General features: G+C 45.1%; 1 protein-coding gene across 1 annotated transcript in view; it reads right to left on the bottom strand.

Moving 5' to 3' along the window:
- Positions 1-787: 787 nt before the first annotated feature.
- LRP8 (LDL receptor related protein 8) overlaps positions 788-16,387 on the bottom strand; it is a gene marked incomplete at its 3' end in the record, with an annotated part of 176,961 nt that continues 161,361 nt past the window's right edge. Inside the window, exons 8-19 of the mRNA XM_084266466.1 lie at positions 14,869-14,988; positions 14,614-14,739; positions 13,193-13,364; positions 10,360-10,587; positions 9,685-9,803; positions 8,104-8,243; positions 5,835-5,976; positions 5,252-5,404; positions 4,038-4,268; positions 2,203-2,271; positions 1,804-1,976; positions 788-826 (exon numbers count right to left, since the gene is read on the bottom strand). Coding sequence (XP_084122592.1) covers positions 788-826; positions 1,804-1,976; positions 2,203-2,271; positions 4,038-4,268; positions 5,252-5,404; positions 5,835-5,976; positions 8,104-8,243; positions 9,685-9,803; positions 10,360-10,587; positions 13,193-13,364; positions 14,614-14,739; positions 14,869-14,988 — 1,712 coding nt within the window. The remainder of the gene's footprint in view (positions 827-1,803; positions 1,977-2,202; positions 2,272-4,037; positions 4,269-5,251; positions 5,405-5,834; positions 5,977-8,103; positions 8,244-9,684; positions 9,804-10,359; positions 10,588-13,192; positions 13,365-14,613; positions 14,740-14,868; positions 14,989-16,387) is intronic.

Here is a 16,387-nt window from a genome sequence, read left to right as displayed (position 1 = left end):
GCCCTGCAGGTGACTCTGTCTGGGCAGACTGGAAAATGGCAAAGCAGCCTCTGCGAGCCAGTATGGAAAACAGAAGCTGTTTGTTAGGGGTTGCTTGAGCCATCAGCTACCGTACAGTACAGGTCGCTCTTTCTCAGAGTCTTTAGATTTCAAAGCAAACTTCTCAGACATCCTGGAAACATTTTAATTATCCCTAATTTTCATAAACGTAGGCTAGTAGTTTTAAAATATATGTATATATTTTTATATATATGTATATATTTATATGCCTATATATCTATCTAGTCTAGATAGATATATACACAGATAATCTATGCACAGCAAGCCAAACATACAAAAAATAAATACTCTCACCCCTCTACTGTATTTACAGAACAAATCTTATAATCCAGATTTTGTTAATAAATATTTCTAAACTGCCTGTACAAAATTTGTTTTACTTATGTTGATGGATAGCCACAAAGCATATTCAACATATTTACAAAATATCTATAAATATAGTCTTAAAATAAAGCAATAGCTACTGAACCTTCCGCCTGGCTGGTTATGTACATTGAGTTAGTAGCTCAGCTGTCGCTTATTCACTATCACAAATGGGTAGTGCAACAAGTTAAAATGTGTATAAAAGATTATACATACAAAACTCTCACATCCTTTGGATGTTTGCAGTTCATTATAACTTTGTGGTTACCCTTCTGCAACATAAATAACGAATAAAAAGAAGAAGCAGGTTCGGTGATCCAGAGCAGATTTGTTCGGTGCGCTGTTGGGAGCAGCAACTTCGTCCTCATGGCAACCCGTCATCTTCTAAGCTTAACGCTACGCGCTGGGAAGGGAAACAAGCTTGAGGTGAACATTTGTGACTTGTGAATTTTAATGCATTAGCACCAAATTCTGGTACTGTTGCTAACTTGTATTTCCAGTGAAAAACCTCAGTGGTGTCCCTGGTGTAGTTGTGGCAGAAACCAGTTTTTGATCTGGTGCTTTTACCCAAAAGGCGTTGCTCACTCGAGTGTTCCCAAACAGATGTTGGGAAGTTCATTTTAGGTGTGTCATCCTTGTAAGAGATGACAATTCTAGCAGGATCTTTCCCTAGTACAAGGCATGAACTCTGTGCCTGCCTAGAGGGGCTCTATAGCCTTACCCACTGATTACTGATCTTGACGTTCACCTTGGCCAAGCCAATGCAGTTGCCACTACAGGGGCTTCCCCTCACCAGGGCTGCTGCTTTACATCGTGCCACATGCGACAGCTGCTCACTCCTGTGCACACACAGGACTTGCCATCAACAATGAGTGTTTGCTCTTTGTAAAGCTTAACCTTGCCAAGGCAAATTTCCTTAGCTTCTCACAGGACCTCATTCACTCCTCCCTGTGAGGATTCTGGCTCTTCTGTACACTGCTGTGTTACGCAGCAGACTGTCTCCTGGTTTGTAGAGAAGCTCAAGTTATTCAAATACTTGAGACACATGGTAGCCATCTGAGCACAGCAACATGGAATCCAGTAGCAGGTAAGTAATCAGTTTGTTAGATAGTGAGTTCTTGAGGTAGCTACTGCTGCAATTGCCAGCTTATTTGGTGTATTGGTTAGACAATTATTATTCATCTGAACAGTGTATCACGGTACACAGACTCCTGCATTCTAAGGCAACTGCATGAGCAACTTGGAAGTTCAGGCTTTTCTACCTATTCAATGATTATTAAAGATGTTCTGGGTTTTGTCATTGTATAACCATATAATAACCAACACTGGGATCGGAAGGAGATAATTCTTTTTCTGTCAGCAGTTTCCCCAGATACTTACCGCTGGGTAGACATGTCCAATTTGGGCAGTCCGCCCAATGTGGATTTCGTCTTCATCTTCCTCTTCTGTTGTCTTCCTATATACTGGATTATCAAAATTCATACTTTTAGTATTCTTCCGTTTCCAGTTTCTCCAGATGAGGTATCCCCCCATGCACAGCAAGCCAATGACCACTGAGGAGAGGGAAGAGAAAGGGCTGTTAGCCAGTTTTTTGAGGTGGACATGAATATCCTAGGATGTTCCCATGTAGATATCTACCCATGTGTAATGTTCTCAAAGCCAGGCTACTTTTCCCCATTTCAGCAGTTCCTGTTCTCTTTCCCACCCCTGGAAGTCAGAAGAGTGTATTTATAGCAGCATTTTGGTGTCATCTTCAAAGGTTAAATCAAATCAGCTTACCAACAGGAATAACAATTCCAATAACAGCTGCTGTCACAGTTGAATCAAAGCCTTGGTCATCATTTGCATCTGTAATTAGAGAAGTCATTCAAGCTTTTAATCATTTAACTTACGTGTTGTTTTTAAAGCCACATCTAAAGAGTATTTTGTTTAGGAACCATGTTGCTCTGCCCATCAGAAAGGTTTTGTAATTGGAGAGTTTACAAAAACTTTTGTAGTAACATTATCAGGGAGAAGATGAAGAGCGTGTGCACAGAGGTCTGGGCGAAGCCAAAGTGTTAGAGCCATGAACAGCCTGGCCTTACAGCATGGCTGCCCTTGCAGTGTATCCATTTGAGGGAGGTGCTGTGATACCAGAGAGAAGCTCTAACCACAAATGGGTAACTGCCTTGAAATTCCATGCACAGAAAGTTTTAAAAACCGTGATCTGCACTGGAAATTCTAAGCGCAGATGAGGTGACGGTGGATAGTGCTCTTAAAAATCCACTTTCTAGTACTGACACAATTAATGATTTATTGAGCTGTCAGAAGAAGAATGTAGTTCAGAGCCATCTGCACAGCTTTTTATTCATTTATTTACAGCTAAGGAGTTAGTCAACACACGTACCACTCGTTGCTGCAGACTGCCTCAGCATACAAGAGTGACCCCAGAACTCAATATTGTATTTACAAGAGAAAAAAAAAAAACAATTATAGGGAAAAATAATGAAAAAAACCCCAAGCTATATACTTAAAAATGTTTGTTCTGAGCTGTTCTAATAGGGGGATCAGCTCAGAAGAAATATTTTAGATAAAATACTAGGAATTGAGAGAGGGGACTAACTGTAGTATGTTTTTTGATACACCAATTCATGGGACTTAAAACCCCCCAAATTATATTTTTAAATAGTTCCCCGTGGCAGGTTCCCCTATGACATGGTTACTAAGTCAGACTATTTCAAATGTGGACAATTCACTCAGTAGAGTGAATTTGAGAAATGGGATCCTGGGTACACGCAGCTGCACAGAGGCACCCTACTCACACAGGGAAGGGTTCTTTCTTTCTTCCCAGGCATGATGGAAGCTGCTTAATTCTGCTCAAGCAGAATTCTGCTCACTGCTTTCAAGCAATCTAGATCTGTTTGAGGTCTTGAGTGACATTCCTGAAGAGTAAAGTCTTCCCTCTGGACTAGGAGGGGTTTTTTGAAAAGCAGTTCAGCTTTTCTGCTTTGCCTTGGCAGCTCCATCTCGAGCCACTACCTGTTAGCACTGAGATGGGAGGTTGGTGTTTCGTTACACACTCACTGTGCCTGTACTCCTCTCCATCGGGATGCTTCTCCGATGCTGTAATGTGAGAAAAGCCACGCCATGCAAAGCAGATGCAGCCTGGCTTGGGCTGCAGTAATGCCAAACATCCCACAGGGATAAAGCTGGGCAGGAGGCATTTATCACCCACCACTTGTGCTCGATCATATTAATAATTAAACAATTAAACTAAGTGAAGCACCTGTAGAATCATCCATACTATGGAATGACACTACAAACAGCACTGAAGCTGGGGTAGACTAGTAGGCACGAGGCAAGGAGAAGTATGAACTATCAGATATCAGAGCCTCCTTCTGAGCCAGCGTTACGTGTTGGATGAAAGCCTAAGTTCCTTAACAGCCCCAGTGACTGGAATCCCATCAGCTACTGTAACAGAGGTGCCTCCAGGAAGAGCACTTGATTTCTCATACAGGATGTGCCCACACCTGACCTGTCTGTAACTCCAGCGTTAGGTCAGGTTTCCCACCAGCGTGTGAGTATCTGGGATGCTGTATATACAGAAAAAGAAAGGAGGAATCTCATTCTCTTACAGTGCTGTGATAAATTGCTGTTTCCAGTGGTCATCTCAGAATCTATGAGGATGGATGTGGTGGAAGGCAAATGAAAACTTGGGGTGGTGATGGTAGCTTCTGACACAGCTTTGGGGATGACTCCAGTGATGTTATCAGCACTGCCAACTACAGTTGTGATGGTCGTGGTACCAGCGCCATGTGATGCTGCAGTTGTAGAAACCACAACAGTAGTTGATGTAGTAGGAAGCTCTGAAAAGCAAGAGCAAACAGGAGATTTTGTAAAAGTCAATACACAAAGCCAGTCACAAATGGTGACACAGATCTGGGGAGGACTGGTATGTTTACCAAGTAGATGCAGAAACCAAATTCCAATTGTATTTACCAGGTAGTGAGGCTATTGATAGTCCTCTGCCTAATGCTAAACAAGGCTTGTTCAACTTGGAGAAGAGAAGCCTCCAGGGGGACCTTACAGCAGCCTTCCAGTCCCTTAAGGTGCCTATAAGAAAGCTGGAGAAGCACTGTTCCCGAGGGCATGGAGTGATAGGATGAGGAGTGATGGTTTTAAACTAGAAAAGGGGAGATTTAGGTTGGATGTTAGGAAAAAGTTCTTCAATAGGAGGGTGGTAGATCACTGGAACAGGCTGCCCAGAGTAGAGGCCCCATCCCTGAAGACATTCAGGGTCAGGCTTGATGAGGCTCTGAGTGACCTGATCTAGTGAACATGTCCCTGCTCACTGCAGGGGGGTTGGACTAGATGGCCTCTAAAGGTCCCTTCCAACCTCACACATTCTATGATTCTATGCAATGATTTCCTGAAGTCAAGCTTTATTTATTAATAGTAATAAAGCACTCTGGATGGAAGGCAGGTAAGAAGTTCGAAAACTTAGGGCTTTTTCTTGTACCTCAGGAGGTCTTGAATTTGTACCAGGAACTATTGACATGTTAAGAAAAACTACTTTGAAACCACCTGTGTTATCAGGATGTTATCAGCAACAACTGTGGCCTCTCCAGACCCAGAATCAATAGGGCAGTAACATGGCAAACTTAAATGTTTTACTGACCACTCACGCTTTCAGTGCTGTACCTTATCCCTTTCTGGTTACGCCTTCAGAAATGGGCAGGTTTTCAATGATGGGCACCACAGCGCTGCGTTCAGAAGGCAGCAAGTGTGTGGAATGTCCTCAGAGTAACATTTTGTTGGGATAGTGGAACCACATTGTAACTGTATTTACCTTTGTAGCATTTTTTCATGTCGGGACCCAGCCACATATTGTCAGGACAGGCACACGTGTACTTGGGGGAATGGGGAGAGATCTGAGGTGCAGGAAGACACAAGTACTCGCAGCCGCCATTTGGCTGGGGGCTGAGCTCACAGGAATCGGGAGCTGTTCAGGGATGGAGGGAAAAACAAGTTATTTTTCTCATGATTTATTATTTTTCTTGACAAAGAAACATCAGGCCTTGTAAGATGGCTTTGCCATTCTCTACCGCAATTAATCGGCTGCTGAAGCATCTTTGCAGTACTGAAATGTTCCACACGACTATAAAACTGCCCAAGTTTATAATGAATGGCAACCATCAACAGTGACAGAGTAACTCCCTCTTATCAAAGATGCTAATTAAACAGCTATTAACTAATTGCAGACTTTTCAATATATCTGCTGCTGGATGAATTATACAGGAACTTCAAACATTAGCCATTGATTTTACATTATTACTTGTGTTTTGTTGCTTATCAAGAACCACGGGAAGCATTTCATTTACTAACTAACTAAACCTGATTTAGGGCCACGATACCCTGAGGACATGTCTTACCTTTGGGCTGCTTTAATTCATGAAATACCACGATGTCGTGAGGATTGTTGAGGTTTTCTGCCAAAACAGAGATGTCCAAGCCGTTCAGCCTGTTTGCGCTGAAGATCGCTTCGTTCTCCAGGTCAGTCCAGAACACTCTGTCCTGCAGGAAACACATCAGGTTTCTGACCTGGCCCTGCTCAAATCCAACTCAAACTGGATCAAATGCCAGTAGTAGCAAAGCCAAGGCACTGCATCCTACCTTGGGGCACGTCTGGTTCACACTACTTCTACACCACACCTGGAAGATGAGTATCTAATTTCTCTTTTTTAATTAATCTTTCGCATGTTATACTATGATTGAAGGTACAAAACAGCTGTCTAGGGGGTACATGGGAATTGCAATTATCACACATTAGTTAGTTGATCAGCTGTGCATGCTGCTGCCTGCTGAAAACCTCATGCATTTCAGTAAGGAAAGCCACATTGCTGGGCAAGAAGGGTAATTACCAAAAGCAAAATGGCTGGCTGGTACTGACACCAGCCATTCAGATGAGGAAGGGAGTACACAGGTTAAATAACCGGAGAGATCCTTTGAAACCGCTGCTGAGGATAAAACTAAAGGGCAGCAACATCTTGGGGAAACCTGCCCAAAGTCAGATACCTGGATATCACACACACTGCCTGGCAGGAATAAGGATTTTAAGGAAAAGGGATTTACTAAGTCAAAAAGCCAACCTAGTTAATTGAGATGAAAAGAAAGGAGGCTGAGATACACGCCCTGCCACAGAGCCAACCAGATGCCTTTCTCTGCTATAGCTTACCTAGACTGGGGTCCCAAAGTTGAAGCTTTTGTTATCATAATCATTTAAATAATCCCAGAAAGGAGCTTAGCTCTCCTACCAGAGAGGCGACTTCACTGCCCCATGCTAGTGCTATGCAGACATCCTCTACAGGGGAGCAAGAGCTGGATTGTCTCTCTACTTCCACCCAGGCAAAGCAACGATTTGAACTATGTCACCCCTGGAGTACTCCTGAGACAGGACAGGGAATGCAGAGTTTCAAATGCATCCTTATCATGAGGTGCAAACTGGAAGGAAGCCATTAGCCTTGGGTCTTGCCACTGGCTAACTGTGTATAAACTAATGGCAGAAACATGGATGCCCATTTATGTAGTAACTTCTGCAGATCTCAGCAGGTCTTAGTTCCTCCTTCACGACATTTAAGGATCTGAACTGTGCTGTTAGTTAATTATCACACTGCTCTTAGTAAGGCTACAGTGTGACACTGAACAGTACCAGAGTGCTGAATCTTACAAGACTAACAAGGTTCTCAGTGGAACATACTCAGGTAGGAGTTGGATGCCCAACACCTTTGTGAGAACAGGCTTCTGTCTTTGTAGGATCACACCTGTATTATTTTGGACAGGACAGTTCCTCTGATGTGTGGCAGGGTTTGTGTGTCATAACTGGAGCAGTTCAGCCTGAAAAAGAACCGGAGACCCTTCTGGAACGAGGCGAACAAGCCCCTTTCCACTGCCAGGTCCCAGGCCCCCACACCAGCGCAGTGGTGCACGGGGACTGCAGGGGGAGCCCCGCGAGAGCCTTCCTGGCACAGGTACTCCCAGCTGGAGCCTTGAGACTCCTAAGGCAGGTGCAAACGTCTGAGGATGGATGCTTCTCCAGGTGCTGGGATAGACAACAGAAACAACTAGCCAACGAAGCCAAATTTAAGCGACCGTCCTCCCGAGGGTTCTGTGGGCTGCAGGAAATGCTACACAGGTATGTGAAGATGGGGTGAAACAAAGCATCTGAGCGCTGCAGAGTGCTGCGCTGCCGGCTCAGAGGCGGCTCCGAGGCCAGGCAGCTCCCCTCAAAGTCTGACTGTCAAAGACAAGAGGTGTTGCCAGGTCCCTCAGTGACTGGGTGTCACACCTGCTGGGCACAGCACGCGGCTTCTCCCTTTCCTTGCCGGCTCAATTCAAGTCAAGGCAAACCCGCTACCCATTTTCCAGTTCTGGGGGAGGTGTCAGGCTGGGCACCACCTGCCCCTCACGGACGCGCTGATACTACCTCAGGTAAACATCAGACAGTACAGTGCACTGCCCCCGATGAAGGGCTTTAGAAAACCATTTTCCCTGCTGAACCCACACCAGGTTAATCGGTTTCTATAGCAGCAAACGCCCTCGCTGAGCTTTCTGTGCTATGCAAAAGGCAGAGCTTTTAATCAAGAGGAGCTTTGAGACCTCTTGCAGTCTCCTGTCTGTTCTGCATCCATTTTTGACTCTTACCTCAAACACCGCTAAGCCGAAAGGATGGCTCAGATTGTCAACAGAAGAGATTAGAACTTTTCTGTTGCTGCCATTGACATCAATGCAGGACAATGAATGCAGTTTGGAGTCTACCCAGTAGAGACGCTGATTCAGCAAATCTGAGAAGTGAAACACAATGAAGCAAAATTACACACAGCTCCTGTGACTCTTTCTCTCTTGCCCAGCATGTTTTCCCTGCTGGCAGCATGACTAATCTCTTTATTACTGGATCTTTCTTTTTTTTTAACACTAGTTCTGATTTTGAATCAGTGCCCAGATATGCTGGGATAAGACCCTATAAATAAGATTAAAAAGGAGGAACATTCTGGTATGTGTGTGTGGGGAATGTCTGACTGACAGCTTTGTACCATGAGGTTCTTTTGTTACCAGGAGGAGCAGGCCAGCAGCATTTTGAGCTTCCTAGAGTCCCTCCATCATTGCCTGGGTGAGAAGCTTCACCTCTCGAGGCTATTCAGTCCTTGGTCTCTTGCTGGAGAACAACTGTGGCTCCAATGAAAGACCCCTCTGAAGGAGCTGTGTGATTTACACATTGTCAGTGAAGAAGAATTCTGGGTCCAGGAAGCTGCCTTGTGCTGCAGGTGGGGGCTGCACAGGTGGTGGGCACACCCCTACCATGACCAGCCAGCATTTAGGGAGGCAGGGGAGGTAAGTTCAGGTAAGAGTGGAGGGAAGGATCTGATGTTATTTAGAATGCTAAGCAATGCATTTCTCTCCTGGAGCAAATTCATTCATTTTGGATGAGATTCACTAAACAGAATGCAAGTGGAGGAGTGCCAACACAAAACAAGTTCAGTAATTAAACAAGCCATTAATTAATTTCTTAATTACTAAAGGATAACATTATTTGTTCACAGCAGTAGCACTTCAACTCTATGCAACAGTATGCTGCATTTTCTCCTACCTCCTTGTTGTGGCCAGAATTTTCAACTACAAAATCATGCAGAGAACCTCACATCAGCTGTGCAGCTGTGACTCCAGAGGAAGCTGTCCTCTGCTGCCCCAATAGGACAGGGAATCTCCTTTCTGCTCCTGAAACTTGGTGTGGCAGTGAGAATGACCACAGCCAAGATGAGTTCCATCTTGCTAACCCTTCCCAGAGTGCCTGAGCAGGCATGTTGATGGGGAATGGGCTTGGCAGGCTACGTCTATTTCCTTGATGTACCGTGTGTTCATCAATCCAATGAAGTATCTCGACACTGCTGCCGAGGCAGGACCAGATTCACTACCACTGAGGACTCCTGGATGCTTCCTGGACTTCCAAAGGGTTGTGGGAGCTCTGCATCTGCCCCCCAAATTTCCTTTTGCCTTAAGGCACACCTAAAAGCAACTCAAAAGGCTCCTGCAGTGTGAGGTTCTGACTGTGGCAAGACTTCCTGCCTATGCTTGGTACTGAAATAAAATCCCTTGTGTTGATGAGCAGTGACAGAGGCTTTTTGTGTGCAGGTACCTTTGTGCATTTCGTTTTGTTTTCCTATTTAAGAATAAAAATAAATGTACATCAGCTGCAGTGGATGCTGTAGCTCTACCCTGGGTACTTACCAAGTGTGATGCCATTTGGCCACTCAATGTTGTCCGTCACCAGCACTTGCCGCCCCACGCCGTTCAGGCCAGCCTTCTCGATCTTGGCTTTGTCTCCCCAGTCAGACCAGTACATGAACCTGAAAGAGACAGAGGCCAGAAAACCATGAACTGGACTCCAGCATAAGAAATCTGCACTACTGATTGGAGTAGTGCCTGTTCTCTCCTTAGCTCCTCAGCCACTTTGGTTAATCTGACATGCACCTAGAGGAGCCACATACTGTCCCACAGGGCAGTCTCCCACAAAACTTGCACTGGAATGCAAAATCTCACCTTAATAACCCATGCAAACCATCTCCTGGTGTGGCTGGTAGGCAGGTGGACTTCAGATTATCTAAGCAGCCCACAGACATCAGACAGCTTCATTACCCAGCACAACCTATGTGCCTGGACCAGCTCAAGCCCACTCAACAACATATGACCTGACCATGATTTTCAGAACTTTAACAGCAGTGGCCTTGTAAAGAGTTAGTTGAACCATCTCAGCAGTCCCATTAAGTTCAATGGCTCTGCCTGTCTTAAAGGGCATGTGAAGTCTTGATGAGATGAGAACCACCCACAAAACTGTGAGAGAGGCAGAAAGACAACTGGAACACATCTGTTGGCAAAGGGAGTGTTTGTGGTTTTTACACCTACCTCCGTGTGGGATCAACAGCAATGGCTCTCGGCTCACTGAGGTCACTGTTGAAAAGTGTCCTCCTCCTGCTTCCATCTGCAGTGGCCACTGAGATGGTCTTGTTGCCAGAATCCGTCCAGTAGATATTCTTATGAACCCAGTCTATGGCCAGTCCTTCAGGAGAGTTCAGCTGGCTGTCTATCAAAATCACCTGCTCAGCCGTGTCACTTGCTTTGTCTATGTAGGCACTGCAAAGACAGGACTCGTCACCGGACTGACACATGGCACACAGAGGGCTGTGCACACGTGCATGGGGGCTGCACCTCAGGTGAATGCCATGTAGCACCACTGCAACCCCATGGAAAGAAAGTGCACATGTGGCAGCACAACTGCCACAGACATGGCAGCATGTGGTGACCTTCTGCTTTCACCTGAAACTTGTTCTTCTCTCCCTGCAGCTGGATGGCAGGTGTTGCCAAAATAGGGAACTGTCACTTTATGCTGTACCTGCTGTAACTGCACAGCTCAGCAAAACATTTTACTTCAGGCACGTTACCTTCAATAGCATTGATCCATGGCATTCATGGCCATTAGAAATATAATCTCCAGTGCTCTGCTACATATAAAGAAAATGTTCACTAAGTATCAGTGGCAGCTTCAAAATCTTTCAAAACACTAAGGAAAAGCAGCAAACTCCACATGGGTGTTTCATAAATGGCTCAGTGTTGCTCTTACAGGCACACAGGCTGATTCTGCTCTGTTGCCCCTGCATCAATATCAATTGCACTGAGTAAAATGGAATGGAGTCATTCTGAGTTTGCATCACTGTTTCTAATTGGTTAATCTGGCTGGAAGAATAACTTGGTACTTCAAAAATTACAGAACAGCAGAGTTTCTTCTCCCCTCCCTGAACAATGCATACAGCAAGATGGTTCACTGACCATCCTGCTTTTGGCCATGAAATTAGAAGGGAAGTCATATGGGAGCTGAGCTCTCAAGTATTAATCAAGAGATTTGGAAGCAAATGTCTAAACCCAGGAATTCTTGATACTGTTTTATGGTCTGTGGCCCAGGCTGGATTGGCCTTGCAGAGTCAGCCTGGGTTAACAGCACACTACCGCATCTTCACTGCAAGGAATGGTTTTGGTTTCTCTCTCACCCACCACCAAATGAACATCAGGGTTCTGCAGGACACCTGACAATGTTCCCGAGACTGTTATGTTTGTCTGATGAGCAGGACATGTTCTAACGACACAGGTCCAGGTCAGTTAATTCCTCCCCCGTGCAACAGTCGTGTTCAATACTTCCATCCACCACTGTGGTAAGCTGCTGTGCTGTACTCTCACAGTGTGACTTGCTGCACGGGTGGGGAAGCCAAGAGAGGCTTCTGTGGCCTTAAGAATGGGAGGAAACATAGGTGACATTTCAATTCTCCAGTAACCAGATATTGTAAGAGATCTTCTGACGCCCCAAAGGGGACGTCATGTCAATAGGAGAGGATCTGGGAAGGCAAGTGAGGTGAGCATTAAGAAAGATGGGAGCTCCTGTCAGCAACTTCCTCCTGTGCCATAGTTTTCACCTTGGATAGATGGCCTCTCAACTATAGACTGCTCTTCCCCAGAGGACTCCTGGTTTCTGCTTAGAAGGACATGGTGGCCTTTTATTTAGAAGTGTTTGATGTTAGTGATAGTAGCAGTATCTTAAAGGGAACATTAATTGTTTAGAAGCTGTAACTGCACAGCTTGCTCTGCAGAAAAGGTGGGACTTGCAACATGACTAATGCAAGAAGGAGTAAGGGAGAGAAAAAATGTTCGGTTTGGAAAAAGGCTCAGTACAGCCGAGTTCAGAGTACAAACACTGCTCAGTGCCCCCTGTGCCCCAGGCATTCACTGTCAGGGACCTGCAGAAGGAGTGTGTATCTTGAATAATTCTCTGTGTATGGAAACAAAGCCTGTCCCCACCCAGGCCTGAGCTTACAGCATCAGACACAGTGAAAGCGGGCGGCTTGCTTCTGAACCTCCTTTTCAGAACCCCACAGGCCCACGCAGTAGCTGGGGACCTGCCTAGCTACTGAAGTGCTTAATTCCCAGCACCGCCCGGGCAAATTTCCCTGCCAATGGAATGGGAGCTACCACTGCCTGCAGAAACCCTGGCCTGGCTCCCACACACTGAAACCAATCAACCTTTGCCTGATCATTAGCTAACATCCAGAGCAATCACTGTAGAAGCTGCAGCAGGGTGAAATAGCTATGCAAATCAGAATACGGATGGGGGATTTTCAGCATGTAAATTAAATGCATTTTTGTCTAGGCACACTCACAAGCCCCAGTACAGCTGAAGGAGGAGGGTGGAGAAGAATTACAGAATATACTGTGGTCAAGTGCTGTAAATTTAAATACAGTCTGCCAGAGACAGTGGGCAGATAGTATCTGTGTTGCTTCCTCCCTGCTCCCACCATTTGCCCTCCTTTGTGCTTTCAGATTCTATGTCCTTTGTGGTTCCATGTACAGCAAGCACACTGCACAGCAGCAGTCTCACACAGCACTGCTTAGCAATGTAATGATTCAGTAAACAATAGTCTGTGTGTAATTACACAAATGCAGCAGGATCTATTATTATTGACAAAAAGCCTTCTTGTATTATCAACCCAGATAACAGCACAAGCCCCTGATTTCTTTATCAATTCCTCAAAAAGCTGAAAAAGTCTGGACAACAAAAGGTAATCTACTGAGGGAAGAAAGCCTTCAGGTTCAGCATATCCTGCATTGTTCTCTGCAGAGTGTCCTCAAGGGGTACAGACTGAACCACAGCTTTGGAAAGGTAACAAACCACACAGCCTCTCCTGCTCCTTACCTGTAGATTTTCCGGTAGAACAGATCACACCAATATATTCTGTTTGTTGACACCTCCACATCCAGCGCCACGACATTCTTCAGCATGGGGATGATGCGAGAGTAGTCCCTTTTCACTAGGTCTATCTTACGCACCTCGTGGCGATTGGTGAAGATCAGGTACGGGCTCTTGCCTACCACAGAAAAGAAGCACATTTGTCATTTCAGCAGCTGACCTAGGGGCTGGATTCAGCTTTCACTTCTCAAACAGCAGAAGTGGTAGTTCTGCTTTGTATGGAAGCTGTACACCACACCAGAAGCAAGTGTGAACAGCTTCCAGAGGCAGAGCTATCACATGCAGACATGGAGGACTGCAGCAGGGCATGTGATTCTCTGTGTTCTTAACTAACACAAAAATGACCTGTAAGTCAAACAGTGAAAGCTTTAGTTGGCTCTTTGTGCACCTCCCTGTTTGAGGCAGGGATAAGATGGGAGGCCTAGCATGAGCTTTAGTGGGTTAGACTGGTTTGTCCCAAACCACAGCCAGTAGAAGAACCTAGTAAAGGCCATCTTTCTACTGAGAAGGCCAACAGGGAATTGAGGTACATGATACTGAAAGGGAAGAGCTGGGACAAAGTTCTCGCTCCGTAATACGTCATGCTGCAGGGCTCCCAGCACAGACACTCAGGCACAACAGAGTACTTTAACCAACAAGCAGATTAGTGTCCCAGGACTTGGGTCAGTTCTAAATAACTGCAGGTGTGAGACTAACAGACTTTATGAGGACAGCAGGACACTGTGCTTACCAGACAGAACCTGGGATAAAAGAGGCCACGTGCAGGGTAACATCAGAGAAGCAATTCTGAATTGCAGATAGCTCTCACCCTTCTCCAAGAGAGCCCCCATTTCCATTAAAGGAACCCCCAGCACGGCTAATGTTCGGTCTCACACAATTCAACTTTCTATCCCCTGACAATAACATTCATTTCTGCAATGAAGTGGAGCAAACTGCTGGTGTTCGTGTTGGTATTTGTGTAAGAGGCTGGGAGGGTGGAGAGGTGGCTAACCCACCATGCTTTAACTGGGAAGACTTCTTCCTTTTAACACTACTACCACTAAATATTTTCTGCTGCACTGTTTTTAATAACACCTGTCAAGAGACTTTCTTTTCTAGTTTCAGCTTCAAACAGCCAACTAGTGACTGTAATCTTGCTCTGTACACTGTTAAAATATTCTGATCTGCATGATCAGTAGTTCTTGCCTAGAGATGCATCTGCTATCACTGCAGCAGTTCTGTGCCGCTCAAAATGAAATGTTTTGCTTGCCGGCTTTGCTAGTTTCCTTTTGTTTCTGTTCCCCCAGCCTCAGCCCTGCAAGCATGTTTTCTTATCAGGACTGGGATGTTGAGCAAGCAAAGTTTAAATGCCTGTGGCGTTGTCTTACCTACAGCTTTGCAGTTCTTGGACAGGGTGTCCATCTCGTATCCCTCGTAGCACTCACATTTGTAGTCCCCCTTGTAATTAATGCAGATCTGGCTACAAGCGTCTGGATTCTCACATTCATCTATGTCTGAAAGGAGTGTTTGAAACCCATCAATAACTTGAAATCAAACCATCTGTGATGGAGCAATGCTGAAGTGAATATAATCACATCTCTGTATGGTGAAACACAAGGGACTGCTGTTTGCATGTAAATTACCTCCACACGTTTTTTTATCCAGGAGCTTGTATCCGGGCGGGCATTCACACTCATAACCGATCTTCAAGTCTTTGCATATGTGTGAGCAGCCACCATTGTTCATAGAGCATTCGTTAATACCTGGGAGGGATATATAGATTATCTATCACAAAGGAGGGCTTTTAGTTACAAGACTGAATAAAATTAAGAGGGGTACTCAGAAATTTTCCCATATCTATCAACCTTTGGTAGCCAGGAACTGGCTTCACAGATAGGAAGCCACCGCCGTATCACTTTCTTGCTCTTGATTATTCCAAACCAACACTGTGGGATCATTTGGACTGGAAGCTGGCAGCTAAATGAACAGGGAGCCCTGGGGATACAGCTTATGTGAATCTCTGCATCTCATCCCATCAGAGAGCTGCTGCTTTCAGCGTGTTCTGCCACATGAAACTTCCAAGGGACTTAAGGGCTCTCTCCAGGAGACTCCTTCTTCCCCATGTGCTGGTTCATGTTGACTTTTCTGAACAGTCTCTCAGAGCTTTAATAATTCACGCTGGGGGAGTCTCACCTCCCAGGGGCCAGCTATTTTGAAATACTGTACTATTTTCCCATCTAGCTCCAAGGAATGATCTATATGAAAATTCCAGAAAACACCAAAGTACAGTCTGTCAGAGAGACTCCATTAGCACTGAGATACAGTCCTCCCACAAACACCTCCCACACGACAGTCTCTGCTGGCAGCCTGCATCAGCCCAAGTGTGCAATTTATGAAGCAACAGCCCTCATCCACTCCTAGGTACCTCTCTAATACAAGGCCACCTCTCTGATCCTGTTTTCAAGTGCTGAAATGAAAAACAGACTGAATGGATTCATGTAACTAGAACTGAATGAGAGATTGAGGAAAGCTGGCTTCCTATCAGAAATAACATTTCTTCTTGTTGTAAATTAAGCTATACAAGGTGAAGGGAAAGTCCTCTCCCTAAGTAAGACTGCTGAACAGATGCCGTGGGATTTCAGGGATAGTGGGCTCACTAGAACAAGCAAAATTGATTTACTTCAATCTGTAATGCAGCTTAAAGGCAAACTTTTCATTTCTCTTCTTGCTTCCTTGAACACTGCAGGTGAGCAGTACAGCACAGCCATTAAACCAGTGGTCTTGGAAGAAAATGAAAACACCCACAAGCCAATTAAATCAGTAATACTAGAAAAATACCGTACCAGAAGAAACCCCATCTCAGCTCTGGGGAGCTTTCACCTTCCTACCAAAGACACACACACACAGACACCAACACCCTGTTATTAGAGCAAGTTCACTAGGCTCTAAGGTGTCCACAGAGTCACCCTGTGTGATGTCAATGTTCAATGATGTTTATCAATGGCTATAACCTATTCCTACACTTGCAAAGGCCTCTAGAAAATTGAGTCATAAACGTGCACAACTAAAGCTGTTCTGACTAATGAGCAAACCCCACTCAGATGTCTCCCATGGTTTCAGAGGTGCTTTGTGGAATGGATTTAGATGGATTTGTAAATCAAG

The sequence above is a fragment of the Gallinula chloropus genome (genome assembly GCF_964237585.1).
Source record: "Gallinula chloropus genome assembly, chromosome: 6".
NCBI lineage: Eukaryota > Metazoa > Chordata > Aves > Gruiformes > Rallidae > Gallinula > Gallinula chloropus.
The sequence above is the reverse complement of the archived record's forward strand: the minus strand, read 5'-3'. Positions and strand labels throughout refer to the sequence as shown.